Source organism: Antechinus flavipes, chromosome 3 (assembly GCF_016432865.1).
Source record: "Antechinus flavipes isolate AdamAnt ecotype Samford, QLD, Australia chromosome 3, AdamAnt_v2, whole genome shotgun sequence".
Classification (NCBI taxonomy): Eukaryota; Metazoa; Chordata; class Mammalia; order Dasyuromorphia; family Dasyuridae; genus Antechinus; species Antechinus flavipes.
Window position 1 is genome coordinate 178,812,865 of NC_067400.1, and position 14,441 is coordinate 178,827,305.

General features: G+C 33.2%; 1 protein-coding gene across 1 annotated transcript in view; it reads left to right on the forward strand.

The window, feature by feature from the left end:
• Window positions 1–848: 848 nt before the first annotated feature.
• The window catches only part of TGFBRAP1 (transforming growth factor beta receptor associated protein 1), a 43,458-nt gene continuing 29,865 nt past the window's right edge, over window positions 849–14,441 (forward strand). Inside the window, exons 1-3 of the mRNA XM_051984309.1 lie at window positions 849–1,539; window positions 7,279–7,473; window positions 9,504–9,658. Coding sequence (XP_051840269.1) covers window positions 852–1,539; window positions 7,279–7,473; window positions 9,504–9,658 — 1,038 coding nt within the window. The 5' untranslated portion in view covers window positions 849–851. The remainder of the gene's footprint in view (window positions 1,540–7,278; window positions 7,474–9,503; window positions 9,659–14,441) is intronic.

The following is a 14,441-nucleotide window of genomic DNA, read 5'->3' on the forward strand; positions in this document are numbered from 1 at the left end:
ATCTTCACCTAGATTTCCCATGAATACCTCAAACTCAACATATCTAAAATTGAATTTGTCATCCTCTAAGCCTCCTCCTTCACAAAAGCACTTGATCCTCTTCCTAATTACTTCCATTTTATATCTCACAGACTCAAAAGTAGTGAGAAAATCATGGGATTTAGAGTCAGGACCTGGATCCAAATTCTAGCTTTGCTATTTACTGTGTGCAATCTTGGACAAATCACTTAAGTTCTCAGGTAGAATTTTCATGATATTTAAGGTTTCTTCCAATTCTAAATCCCATGGATTCAGAATCTTCTTTGAATCTTCTTTCTCCTTCATCTCAGCATATTTATTCATTTGTCAGGCCTGCTGATTCTACCCTAGACAGTGTTGCTAATATTGCTCCTCTTTTTCATTCACGTTGCTGCCACCCTGTCTCCTGCCCCTATGTTTGCATCTCTAAATTCTGATAATAACCTCTTATAAGTCATATCTGTGGAAGATATCTGAACTGTTTCTCTTTTAATTTTTTAAATGTTATAACCTTTAATAATTCACATTTTGTGCTTGTTATGGTATGTGGTATAAGATATTGGTCTAAATCTAATTTTTGCCAGATTGTTTCCAGTCACTTTTCTGATTTCTTCTTCAGATGAGAATGAAGAATCCTTTCCAAAGTAATTCATACTCTCAGATTTATTCAACAATGAATTGTCGAGCTCAGTTTTTTTCTGCTTTTTAACTCTGTTCCACTGATCTATTAGACTGTGTTTGTGTATAGCTTGATCTAAACCATTTTTTCTTTCTTTGCTACTGCAGATTAAAATGTTTGTCTTCATTCTTTTCCAGTAGATCATTTGAGAGAAATGATGAACATCAAGGCTTTCAGACTGGTCTCTGCCATCGAGCGGGAGCTCCTGATGGGCGACAAAGATCACATCAATATTGAATGCATTGAGTGCTGTGGAAAGAACCTTTATGTTGGTACCAATGAATGTTTCATCTACCACTTCCTATTGGAAGAAAATATATCACCAACTGGAAAGGTCACTTTCTCTGCCACAAAGCAGCGGCATAAATATCTGGGTTTCAAGAAGCCAGTGAATGAATTGAAAGCAGCATCAGCCCTCAATAGGCTCCTGGTGCTTTGTGACAATACCATTGCATTGGTTAACATGATAAACCTTGAACCTATCCCTTCAGGTGCTCGAATAAAGGGGGCAGTGACTTTTGCTTTAAATGAGAATCCTGTAAGTGGGGACCCCTTTTGTGTGGAGGTTTGTATCATTTCAGTCAAACGTAGGACCATTCAGATGTTTATGGTCTATGAAGACCGAGTCCAAATTGTAAAAGAAGTGTCAACCCCAGAGCAGCCATTTGCTGTGGCTGTGGATGGCCACTTTTTATGCCTGGCACTCACTACACAGTACATCATATTGAATTACAATACAGGGACTTCCCAGGATCTGTTCCCATATTGCAGTGAAGAGAGACAGCCAATTGTGAAGAGGATAGGGAGGCAAGAATTTCTGCTGGCTGGCCCTGGAGGACTAGGTAAGAAAAATGTGATGGCATTTTCAGTAATATTCACATTTCTCATAACAACCATTTTGTTTTCTATTCATTTTAGCAACCATTGCTGAAATGTAGAAGTGGTGCCTCTAGTTTCTTTTAAAAAGGTGTCAAAATTCTGTTAGCATATATCTTAATCTACAAAGGTGGCAATTTCTTATCTTGTTATTAAGGAGGGTTGTAATATTTTGCAGTAGGATTGGTTTTAAGAAAATTAGTTTTAGTTTTTGCTACCATATACCTTAAAAATTCATATCTCTAAGAAAATCCTTTCACAACCAAAATGGCAATAAAAGTCTAAGTTCCACATTAAAGCTTTCTTTAAAAAAACTGAAACCTCAATTCCAGATCCATACTTAACTTCTTTTCTATCAACTTTCCCTAAGTTTTTAATAGCTAATTTAATTATTAATTTATTTTTTGCTTTTTTGCTGAGGCAGTTGGGGTTAAATGACTTGCCCAGGGGCACACAGCTAGAAAGTGTTAAGTGTTTGAGACCAGTAGATAGTTTATTTTTTAAAAGGGGGTGTGTGTGGAATATCCTTGCCATGTTCTAAAGAAAGAACAGAGGTTCTTGATTTTTTTGGCAGTCTGGTAAAGCCTGTGGACTTTTCACAATAATGTTTGTAAAATACATAGAATAAAATACCTTGACATCAGCGTTGATAGCAATTAATATTGGTGGGTTTATTCGAATAGCAAGGTTAGCCAGTACTGAACTTCATGCTGTTTCTTTTACAGCTTTCTTGTTCTTGTTCTTCTTGTTCTCTTTGTTCTAGTTATTCTCATTGTTCTTGTTGTTCTTACTCCTCCTCCTCCCAACTTTCCCAACTTATCATTCTATCTCCTTCCTCTTTGCCTTTTCTCAGGCTATCTTACATACCTGGCATGTATATCTTCCATACCTCCACCTCCTAGTGACTTGAGCTTCAGTGAAGTTTAGGTGTTACTTTCTATGTATTAGAAATCTTCTTTGATACTCTTAGTTGTTAGTGTACTCTCTGATCTCAAATTATATTGCATTTTATTAATCTATTATATTTGAAGACCAATCTCAACCAGAATGTCGCTTTGCTGAGGACACTACCTCTTTTAAAATTTAGCCTTGTACCTCCAGCACCTTGCACAGAACTTCCTTGCCTCCTCACACAGTACCTTGCATAAATACTGGTTGATTTGAAATTAGAATGTTTGTGTTAAGGGTACTACTAGTGATGGAGAAGAGTGTGAACAGAGACACCCAAAATCTATTTCATCCTTCCCAAGGTTTTAAGAAGCAACTTGGTGGCAAGCCAATGTAACAGAGACATTTTTCATTAAACGAAAAAATGCAGGACATGAAACAATCAATGTATCTTCCTTTTTATTTTATTTCATTTTTAGTTTATGGAATTAAACATTTCTATAACATAGTACAAAAAAAAATGATTACACGTGAAACTGTCAATCTACTATGCCTAACATTTCTTTCAAATATATAACAAAATTATCAGTAAAATTATTCTGTACATCTATTTATCAGTTCTTTCTCTAGATGAGAGAGCAGCTTTCTTCTTTGTCCTTTATAGTTAATTTGGGTATTCATAACATTCAAAATAGCTTATTTGCTCAAAATTGTTCTTAAATCAGTACTGCTTTTGCTATATACAATGGTCTTTTGGTTCTGCACATTTTACTCTTTGTTATTTTGTGTAAGTGCTTCTATGTATTTCTAAAATCATTGAGTTCATCATCTCTTTTAGCACAATCATATAATCACAACTTTCCACTACACAGAGCTGCTATAAACATTTTAGAACATATAGGTTCTTTTCCTTTATCCTTAATCATCTTCAGAAATAAACCAAGTAGTGGTATTGCTGGGTCTCTAGATATAATTCTAGATTATTCTCCAAAATATTTGGATCAGTTCTATCAACAATTCTATCAACAATTAGTTTCCTAATTTTTCCACATCCACTCCAACATTTGTTACTTAATTTTTCTATCATTTTGATGAATGTGGTAGGTATAAAATGATATCTCTATGTTGTTTTAATTTGCATTTTTGTAATCAATAATGATTTACAGTATTTTTTCATATGACTATACATTGTTTTGATTTCTTCATTAGAAAACTGTCTATTTATATCCTTTGACCATTTTATAAATTGGGAATGATCATATGTTTATGCATTAAGCAAAGTTTTTTTTATATATTGTAGATATGAGAACTTTATATGGGAACTTTATTTGATAAACTGTCTATAATTTTTTTCTTCCCAAATTTCTGCCTTCCTTCTGATTTTGGCTACATTTATTTGTACAAAATCTTTTTTATTTCATGGAATTGAAATGATTTATTTTACACCTAATTTTGGTCTCTATTTTGTGTTATAAATTGTTTACCTGTCCCTAAATCTGATAAATAACATGTTCCTTGTTCTTCTAATTTCCTTGTAAAATCTCTCTTTATATCTAGGTCATGTATCCATTTTGGCCTTAACTTGTCAAATGGTGTAAGATATTAGTCTATGCTCAGTTATTTTTACCTACTATTTTTCTTCTCAGCCTCTCTCCTAGATTATCTTATTTTACCCTTCTCTTTATAAGTCCCTCTTTTGTCTGTTATTATCTTATCTATTCATTCTGCCCTCCTAATCTTAATCTATATAGCCTTCTAAAAATCCCTTCTTCATCCGATCTTACTTTCTAGAAGTTCAGGAAACTTTTAAACCCTTCAGATTTGTATACATTGTTTCCTCTTCAACCCATATGAGAGTAAATTCCTATATTGTGATATAATATAGGATTGCTTCTTTATTTTTAAGCAAAATAGTCATCAAAACTTTAGTCTACTTTTCATCTCTGCCATTATGAATCCTCTGTCATAATTTTGGTAATTGTAACACACACACATAAACAGACATATGTACATATATATATTTTTAGGAATTTAATTTTTCTTTAAAAAGAAATAACATTTTCAGGTGCATTTACAGATTGTTACACTCACTTATTTTCTTTAAAAACTGTATAACCCATATTTCTACCAGGACAAGAATATCAACCAATGTTCTTTATGTCTAGCTATGAATTGCTATTACTGTGAGCATGTTAAGAAGTGACTGAGTTGAGGTACTTTTATATTTGGAGAGGGGTAGAACTCATCAAAATACAATATTGCCACCATATAGCTTCTCTTTTCATAAATGACTCATTCAAATTAGTTAGAGGCAATGTGTACATTAATTGGCCTCGGAGCTAGGAAGACAAGTGTTCAGGTCCCACCTCTGACACTTATTAGTTGTGTCATAGAAAGAGCACTCTCCCAGCCTTCCACGCAACTCTCTAAGACTAAATTACAAGAGTAGAATAAGTTTCTACCATTGGGTATTTGCTATACATACTTAATAAAAAATCACACTGCCACTGTCTTCCTCCTGGCAATACATCAGTTCTTAGTATGTTCCTGAAAGCATTTTGAAAAGTAACATTTATTTTGTAACTGTAGAATACTTGGGTTCTAAATTACAAGGGTAGAATAAGTTTCTACCATTGGGTATTTGCTATACATACTTAATAAAAAATCACACTGCCACTGTCTTCCTCCTGGCAATACATCAGTTCTTAGTATGTTCCTGAAAGCATTTTGAAAGGTAACATTTACTTTGTAACTGTAGAATACTTGGGTTTACAGTCAGAAAATCTAGGTTCAAATCTTGGTTGTGCTACTTAGAGATTGTGGGACCCTAGGTTTTTGTGCAGGAAATGCTTCAAAAATTCCAGATCATTATGACAATGGGAGCAATTTTATATTTATTGTCATTACCTCCCCATTTGGTCATTATTTTGATTTCTGTCTTAGCCAAAACTTCTCTTAATCCTTTTCTCAAGTCATATAACTTTCCTTTTTGCTCCACACTGTTCTTAATTTAATATTGCTTTTTTTATTTTCTTAGCTATATCATGTTGGTACTTTATTTTTTTTTTGTTGATAGTTGAAGGTCAGTGCTGCTTCCTGAGAGCGCTAACTCCTAAATTAGATCCTGAGAGAGATCTAACCTTTTCCATAGTCTACCTCAGTGATTCTAAACAAGCAGCTAGTTCAACAGTCCCCACTCAGCACAGACAGTAAAATGATTCTTTTAGTCTGGCAAAAGCATGGTGCACTTTTCTTTTTGTCTGTCTGCAGGCTTTGTTTTTGACTTCTGACTTCCACCCTTCTCATTCTGTATACAGAAACACTATTATATGGCTAGTATCAGCTGAGGAGGCTTATTGTACTATCAGCTTTCTGTATTTATTGTGAGAATGTGCTTTGCACAACAGCCTGACTATAGTGGGGGATAGATGTATCTAACCTGAAGTCAAAGCCAGGTTTGGGTCTGTCTATTTCCTTATCATTTTAAATTTTCTCTTACATTTGGTGAAAGTTTTACCCATAGATTGCCTTTGTTTGATTCCGCTTTTCCTGTTTGAGTGATTTGTTAACTCAGAATTTACTTTTAGCTTTTGTGTACAGGGAACTCTTAGGGAGTTTAGGTCAAATGTAATTCCTGCTTTTTTGAAGTTTCCAGGATAATATAATAGGCAAGGCAGAACAGATAATTATCACATGAAATATAGCTGAAAACAGTGTTTATTGAAGTCTGAAAGAGGTCATATGAATTACAATCTGGAAAAATCTGAAAAATTTCGTAGAAGAGGTAATTGAATTTTATTTTAAGAGATGGATAAGAATTAAATAAAGAAAAGAGAGGACAGAAATTGCTTGAGCCAAAGGCATCCAGGTTGGAAAGTTCAAGGAATATTAGGGGACAGAGCATAGTCCTCTTTGATTGGATCCTAGAGTATAACTAAGGGAGCTAATGAAATAGCACCTGAAAAGAGGATAGCAACAGATTATGGAAGGCTTCCTTTGACCAACTACCCTCAGGCAACAGAAAGGATGAGTCAAGCAACATGGATACTTGACTAGATCTGAGCAGAAAGAAGCCATTTTTGGCTGTAATGTGAAGGGTAATATAGAATACAAAAAAAGAAGGAAATAGTCAAAAATCAGTTAAGAGACTATTGCTGAAGAACAGGATAGTAATGAAGGTCTATACTAGAGTAGTGGCAATGGGCATAGAGAAGAAAGAATGGATGAGAGAGAGGCCATAGAAGTGGGACTGACACAAAGTAGTCATCCAGTCAGTTAGACTGGGAAGTCTAACTAGTCAGATATCTTGTAATATTGAGTGAATGGTAGCACCACTGACAAATAAGAAAAAGGAGCAGGTTTGGAGGGAAATAATAGTCTTAGTTTTAGATAATATGGGTTAAAGAAAATAGTTATATATAGGATGCATACAGTACTGAAAAAGTGTAATATGTAGGGTCAAGAAAATCTAAAGACTTAGCAGTAAAGTTATTTAAAAATATTTGGGACAAAGCAAATTTTAAAATGTGAACAATTAAGCTATTTAAATTGTTTAAAAGCACCTTCCCTGCTTTTAGTTATAATCATTGTCTCTCAGAAATGAATCTAGAATCTAAATCCTGGGGAAAGATATACATAATCCCTTCACAAAATTAAGTCTTATAATTTCTTAGACTGTTCATCTTCCCTCCTTTCAATCTAATCTAGTTTCCAAAAACTTTATGATAAATTTATTGTGTAGTCAAACCTATCTGTATAAAAACAGCATTCACAGTTTATTTTTGTTCCAGTTAATTTTTTATCTCTTTTTTTTATAGGCATGTTTGCCACAGTAGATGGGATATCCCAGCGTGCCCCTGTGCATTGGTCAGAGAATGTGATTGGTGCAGCTATTTGTTTTCCATATGTAATAGCTCTAGATGATGAATTCATTACAGTGCATAGCATGTTGGATCAACAGCAAAAACAGACACTGCCTTTTAAGGAAGGCCACATTTTACAGGACTTTGAAGGTATTAACAAATAGCAAATACTATGCAAAAAAAATTTAATTTTTTGAATGGTATCATAAATTAACTTTCAGTTAGCAAAGCATGTTTTATATTTTCTCTTTATATAAAAAGAGAGTTGGTGAACAGTACTCTCTTGTAGATCTTTCCTAAGAGTCAACAGAATATATTTGGACATCCTTTATAGTAGCAGCTAGAACTAGAGGTGATCTTCCCCACACCACTTACAGACTCTAGGTAAAGTTTTCAGTTTCTCTGGGTTTCAGTTTTCCCATTAGTAAAATGAAAAGAATTTTGTTTACCTGCTTAATTAACTCAGGATTTTTGAAAAAGATAAAGTAGTGTAAAGATTTTATAACTTTTCAGAAAGAAGGCTATATATAAAATGCCCCATGTAGTACTTTGGTTCGGAATGTTGTACTGTAAGGCTCTAGATTTTGGAACAATCAGTTCAGAAAAAACATGTTCTGAAACTTGAAAAGTACTTTTTCTTTCTTTTTTTTTTTTTTAAATGTTAACCATGTGCAGTTCTTTTGTACATATTTCCACATTTATCATGTTGCATAAGAAAAATCAAACTAAAAAGGGAAAAAATAGAAAACCAAAAGCAAGCAAACAATAACATTCTTTTTTAATTTAAAAAAGAATCAATTCTAAATGATAGATCATTGCAATTTTAATCAATAGTACTCTTTACTTGACTTCCAAAATAAGGATCCTTACTCTTGATCATGTATTTATTCTAAATTTAGAGACAACTTCTGGTTAAAAAGGGGGTTGGGGGAAAGCATTTTAGATTTCAGTGTTTAAGGATTATATCCTCCACTAAAATCTTCATTGTGATGCCTTTTTATGGTGTGGTTAACTATTAGAATATTGTGTCATAAGAGCACAAGATTTAATAGGTCCTTTACAGCTGGCCCTTAGGCTTAGCACTAAAAGATTTGTCACCAGATATATGACTTGGTATTTTTGAGGGCAACAGTTTATGAAACCTTGAACTAAAACATGGAGAAGTCTCAGTATGAGTCAAGGAAGGGAGTGCCTACTAATGAAATCATTGGATCTTTTGAAATACTGAATTAATAATTATATCTAGCAAACAAAATTTAATTGTAATAGGGGATGGAGGTGGAGGAAGGAGTAGAGAAATAGTGTTCTTAATGCCATTGAGATGGTGAAAATAATTATGATATCAAATAATATTTTTTTAATTTTTTGTGCAAGGCATTATGCTAAGTGCTTTTAAGAATGCAAAGAAATGTGACAAGGATTTAGGATCTAGATGGAGAAGGAAAAATATATATGTATGCAATGTGTGTATGTTTTTATACACACACACACACATACACACACACATACACACACACTTCTGAAAAGACAGTTAGCATGTAGGAGTTCTACAGGCTAAGTAGCATGGCATTGAATGTACTAAAATAAAAGAACAGAGAGAGCCTGACTTGAAATCATATTTTTGCCTCTGATTCTATGATGATAAACAGTTCAGCCTTTCTGCAACAGTTTTTCCCACTTATGTAAATTACAGATCATAAAACTTAATATCTATGGCTGTTGAAGCCCAAATGAAATAATGTATGTAAACTGCTTTGCAAACATTAGTGACATAATGTGAGGTATTGTCTTGGTAAGTGGTACAGACGATACATAAAATCCTGTAGTGCTCCAGGGTGGGAAGAAATCATATTGGACTAGGGTAAACACTCTTTAGTTATGGTAAGATTATCAAATTTTAACTGAACTAAAAACAAGATGGAGTGTTTTTAGGTATTTTAAAATTAAAAATTTAAATTGGGTGAATTGTATCTCTGCATGTAGAACACAGGGATCTTCATGTCTTTTCCCTATCTTTTCTGGATTTAATTCAATGCTTTGCACAAAGTATTAGTTTAATAAATATTTAGGTTGAATTAAAGTTGTTTGAAATGCATCATGTATCAAAAACCTGGGTTATAAAAAATTATGTAGAATATGATATTTATGTTCTTATACAACAACTTTATATTTCTGCACAGGAAGAGTGATTGTAGCTACCAGTAAAGGAGTATATATCTTGGTTCCATTACCTCTTGAAAGACAAATTCAGGATCTCCTTGCAAGTCGAAGAGTGGACGAAGCTTTAGTTTTAGCAAAAGGAGCACGAAGGAACATTCCAAAAGAAAAATTTCAGGTCTGTAGTTTCTGATCATGTAAGAAATTTACCTTCCAAACAATAATGAAACCTAGTTTAAAAAAATTCAAATTATTCTTATTCATGGGACCTGCAGAGATGAATCAAGGGCACAATTCATTTTTGTCCGTTAGAATTTGTGATCATTGGAACCAAGTTGGACTGGTTTACCTTTGCAGTCAATAGGCAAAAAGTTTATTAAGCAAATGAATATACTAAATGGGTTTAGTTATTTTTGAAGTTGTTTTTGAATCTTTAGTCTATTTTAGAGAACAAACTTTTTAAAATCTGAACTTGATAAATATGTTAATTATGAATCAGTTTTCTTCCTTTGTTAAATTAGAGCCTTAAGAACTCCATCTTGTTAGTACTTTGTTATCTTAGTACAAATTATTCTCTATATTTGACAGTAACAAAATTACACACAATGTTTATATTTGTGTATACATATATACATACATAGCTTTGATGGGGGAATGCAGGAACAGTATTCTTAATGCCATTGATGGTGGGGAAAACTGTGAAATCCATCATTAAAAAAAAAATTTTGTGCAAAGCATCATGCCAAATGCTTTTGAGGGTACAAAGAAATGTAATTTTGGCTTAGAATCTAGATGGAGAGAAAATATATATACACTAAAAGGGAACTAGCATGTAGGAATTGTACATGACCAAGTAGTGGCATGCTATACCAGATAAAAAGAGCAGAGAGAGCATGACCTGAAATCATAGAAAACTGAGATAGAATTGTTTTTGTTTATTTGCACATACACACACACACATACACACATATATATATATATATATATATATATATACACATATATATATACATACACATATATATACACACACATATTTGTATTTGTGCTTATATTCATATATAATCATGTGATGTATATAAAATATGATTTTATATAATAACTAAGCATTATTATACAGTAGTAGTAATAACTACTATTATTTAATGGGCATAATAAATAAGGAATCATTGATGTGGCATTGGGGGAAAATACAACACATGTTTCTTCTTTGGAGTTCTATATCAGAGCATATTCTAAATTAAAGTGAAGGAAGAATATGAGAAAAAAAAATTTTTAATTGAAAAACTTTACTTTTCTAATTCTTCTAAGATACGGGAAAGTAGAAGAAAAAATTACTTTATATGTTAAAGTAATGTTCTTTCTATTTAAGTTTTGATTTAAAACATTGGAATCTCTTAGGACTGTCAAGCAAGACTCATGTTAAAATTGTTTAGGAGCCTCTACCTTGCCCAAATTTTAACTGTAACATTTTCTTGGCTCCATTTAGTTCTTCATGCTTTTTTTTTTCCTGCGTATCTCCTATTGATGTTTAGAGATAGAGTTGTAATGAGAATGGAGCAGACTAGCCTTTACCTCATGGTGCCTAAATTTTTAAGTTCTCAAATAATCCCACAGGCCTTGAGGAATGCTGTGGGGCTAGGGTGGGGAGACACCAGCAGTAGAAGAGAGCTATGTGTGAATGATAGTGCACCCTTTTGCCATTATCCCTCAACCTACCCTAATACTTGTGGTAGGGGTAAAACTTCATTCAGTATCCCTATTCTTGTGCAAAGGTAAACTGCCCTCTTATCATCTTCAATAGTTGGTAAAGGATTCTGGACTTTTGCCACTACCCTCTTAACAAAGAAGGGAAGATGAGTGGCCAGGATCATATCTGCCTGAAAATAGGAAAGAGTAGTGATCTAGGGAATAGGCAAGTAGTTGGAAAGGGTATTCACTCAAACAACCCTTCAATGTCACCTATTTTGGCACCAAGATAAATATCCTTCAGAGCCTATAGGTTCAAACAAACAATCCTTTTACTAAAATCATATTTTAAAACTTTCTATAGAAGGAGGTAGTTAAAAAACGTTTTAGGAAGATAAAAATAAGAACTATTGGCAAGAAGTGGTTGGCAAGGGGTTCCTCACCCAAATCCTAAAAATGACTTTTATAAATCCTCTGGGTCAGTTTCCTATAGGTTGGTCTTAGATCAGTCCATCTGGCATCAAATTAATCCAAACTATACCAGGTCTGTAACTTTCTTACTTGAAGCAATTTTGGCTAGTATTATGGTAGTTTTAGAAAATAACTCATCTCTCTCCTTTTTGAACCAACCACATATTTCCTGATTTGAACCTAGTTAGGAAGAATAATTAGTTAAAATAGGAAGCTATTGTTTTATAGCTCTCTTCCACTTCATAATCAGACTTCTAGGAAAAAAAAATTGTTAATGCTCATTGCTACCACATCCTTACCTCTCACTTTTTCTAGACTTCTTTGCCATTTGGCTTTAAACTTTCCTACACAACTGAAATGTTTCCCTAAGAACTAACTATTTGTTAATTAATAAGTCCAGTACATTTTTCTTAATCCTCAATTTATTTGATTCCTTTTCAGCTTTTAATACTGTTGACCACCTGTCTTTATGGTAGTTCTCCCACCCTCAGCTTTTGGGATACTGCTTGGTTCTATTTCTTCTTTTATCTGATTGACCATTCCTTCTTAGTCTCCTTTGCTGTCTTATCATCCACATTTCTTTCTTTAAGAGTAAATATACGCTATAATATATTTGTTCTTTTCTTTCTCAGTGCTCTACCTGCTCCCTTGAGTTCAGTTATCTCTGCAGATGACTTCCAGATCTATATATCCGGTCATAATCTCTCATCTTTTTTCCCATTTACCACTTCCCTATGTCATCTCCACCTCAATATCTAATAGCATCTCAGATTCAACATGTTCAGAATTGAACTCCTGATCTTCTAATCTAAACCTGCTCCTCTAGCAAACTTGCATCTTTCTACTGAGAGTGCCAGTTTAGCATCATCTTCCACTTTTCCCCTTTTTCTCATCTTCCATATATAATCAGTTGCTATGTCTCAGTTCTTTCTCCAGCATTTCTTACATCCTTCTTACTTGCTGAAATAACACTAACCACCCTATGTTTGAGATTCTTATCACTTCTTCCCTAAACTATTGCAAAAACCTCCTAATTAACTCTTCTTCAGTCTTCTTCCCTCTTAAATCCATCTTTTATACAGTTTTCAAAATGATATTTCTAAATAATGTTTTGCCCCTAATTCCCCTGCATAAGAAACTTCAGTGACCTCATACTGTAAAATACAAACTCCTTAGTATAACATTTCAAGGCCTTCATAATCACATTCCAGTTTACATTTCTAAACTTATTATTATTATTGCATGTTACTTGTTTTCATGAACTTTCTATATGCCATAAACCAGCCTATTACTGTTCTTTCCATTACATCTGTTTCCTTTGCCTGGAATGTAATTCCCTTATTTCTGTGCCTTAGAATTCTTAGTTTCCTTTAAGACTCAACTTCTCTTACCTTCTAGAGGAAGCCTTTCTTGATTCTTCTAGTTTCTGGTATTATCTTCCTTTTAAAATAATTACATGCTTGTTTATGTGTATATATATATATATATGTATATATATATATATATATGTGTGTGTGTGTGTGTGTGTGTGTGTGTGTGTGTGTATCCTTGTAGTAGAATTGGAGCTCCTTGAAGAAGTGATTTTTGTTTTATATTTTTATCCCCTGAGACTAGTCTAATACCTTACATAAATTGTGTCTCATAAGTTTGCTGCATTGTGTTAGAAGACATTAGATCCCTAAGGATGGAGCTCCTCTCCAGATCTTTATGCCAGTGGCTTGGGATTTCTTTCCATATTTCATTCCACCCAAGAAAAAAAAAAGTGATTATTATGGTTCAAGTGTAAAAATTCCTAGTTATAGCTCTGTTTCAAGATTTTTAATAACACTAATGATTTGATCTGACACCTTAAGCTATTATACTTTTTTGCATGTGATATCCAAGTTGAACTTAAATTTGTGAGTGAACATTTTAATCAGAATAGTAAAAGTCTAGATTGGGTAGAAAGAAAAGGTTTTCTGGGATCAATTCACTTGAACCAATATTCATTAAAGTGTCTGCTTTGTCAGAGCATAAAGATGATAGAAGACAGTAAATTCCCTCAAGGAATTTACTGAAGAGGGATAAAACCAAACCTATACATTTCTAATACTCAATAGCAATCAATAAGTATTCATTAAGTATTTATTATGTTTCAAGCACTGTGCTAGGGGTTGGGATTATACAGACAAAAGTGATATTACTGCCCTCAAAAAGTTTTATCAGGAAAGACAGCATGTACATCTATAGAGTTATGTAAAATATACAAAAATATATCTATGTAAAATATTACAGTGGTGCATTAAAGAAAAGCAAAACAGTGCTACTAGAAGAAACAAAATACTAGATCAGTGTGTGTGTGTACGCGCATGTAAATGTATGAAGTAGAAAAAAATAAAAAGAAAATAGAAATAGATTATAACATAAATATCCCTTAGTCATTTGTGCATTTATTTAGGATCTTTAGATTCTAAAGCATTATTTAATGACTTATGAGATATTTGTAACAATACTTAAAAGGAGAGTGACTGTCAATGCTAATGTGCTATTAGGAATGTTGACATACTAATGTAATACACCCTCAGGATAGGCAAAGTTATTTTACTCATAAAGTGTCAATTTGTGACTTAAAAATAACAGTGTATCTCAAGCAAATCTTAGGAAAAACTTTAATGAACTTTGGGAATACTTAGTAGCACAATTTTGTTATAAATTACCTCATCTACCTCATGCCTCATCTACCTTGTGCCTCATCCACCAAATGAAGGAGGAGGAGGAGAACCAAGGTTCTTTCAAGCTCAGAAACTCTTGAGTAAGAACTT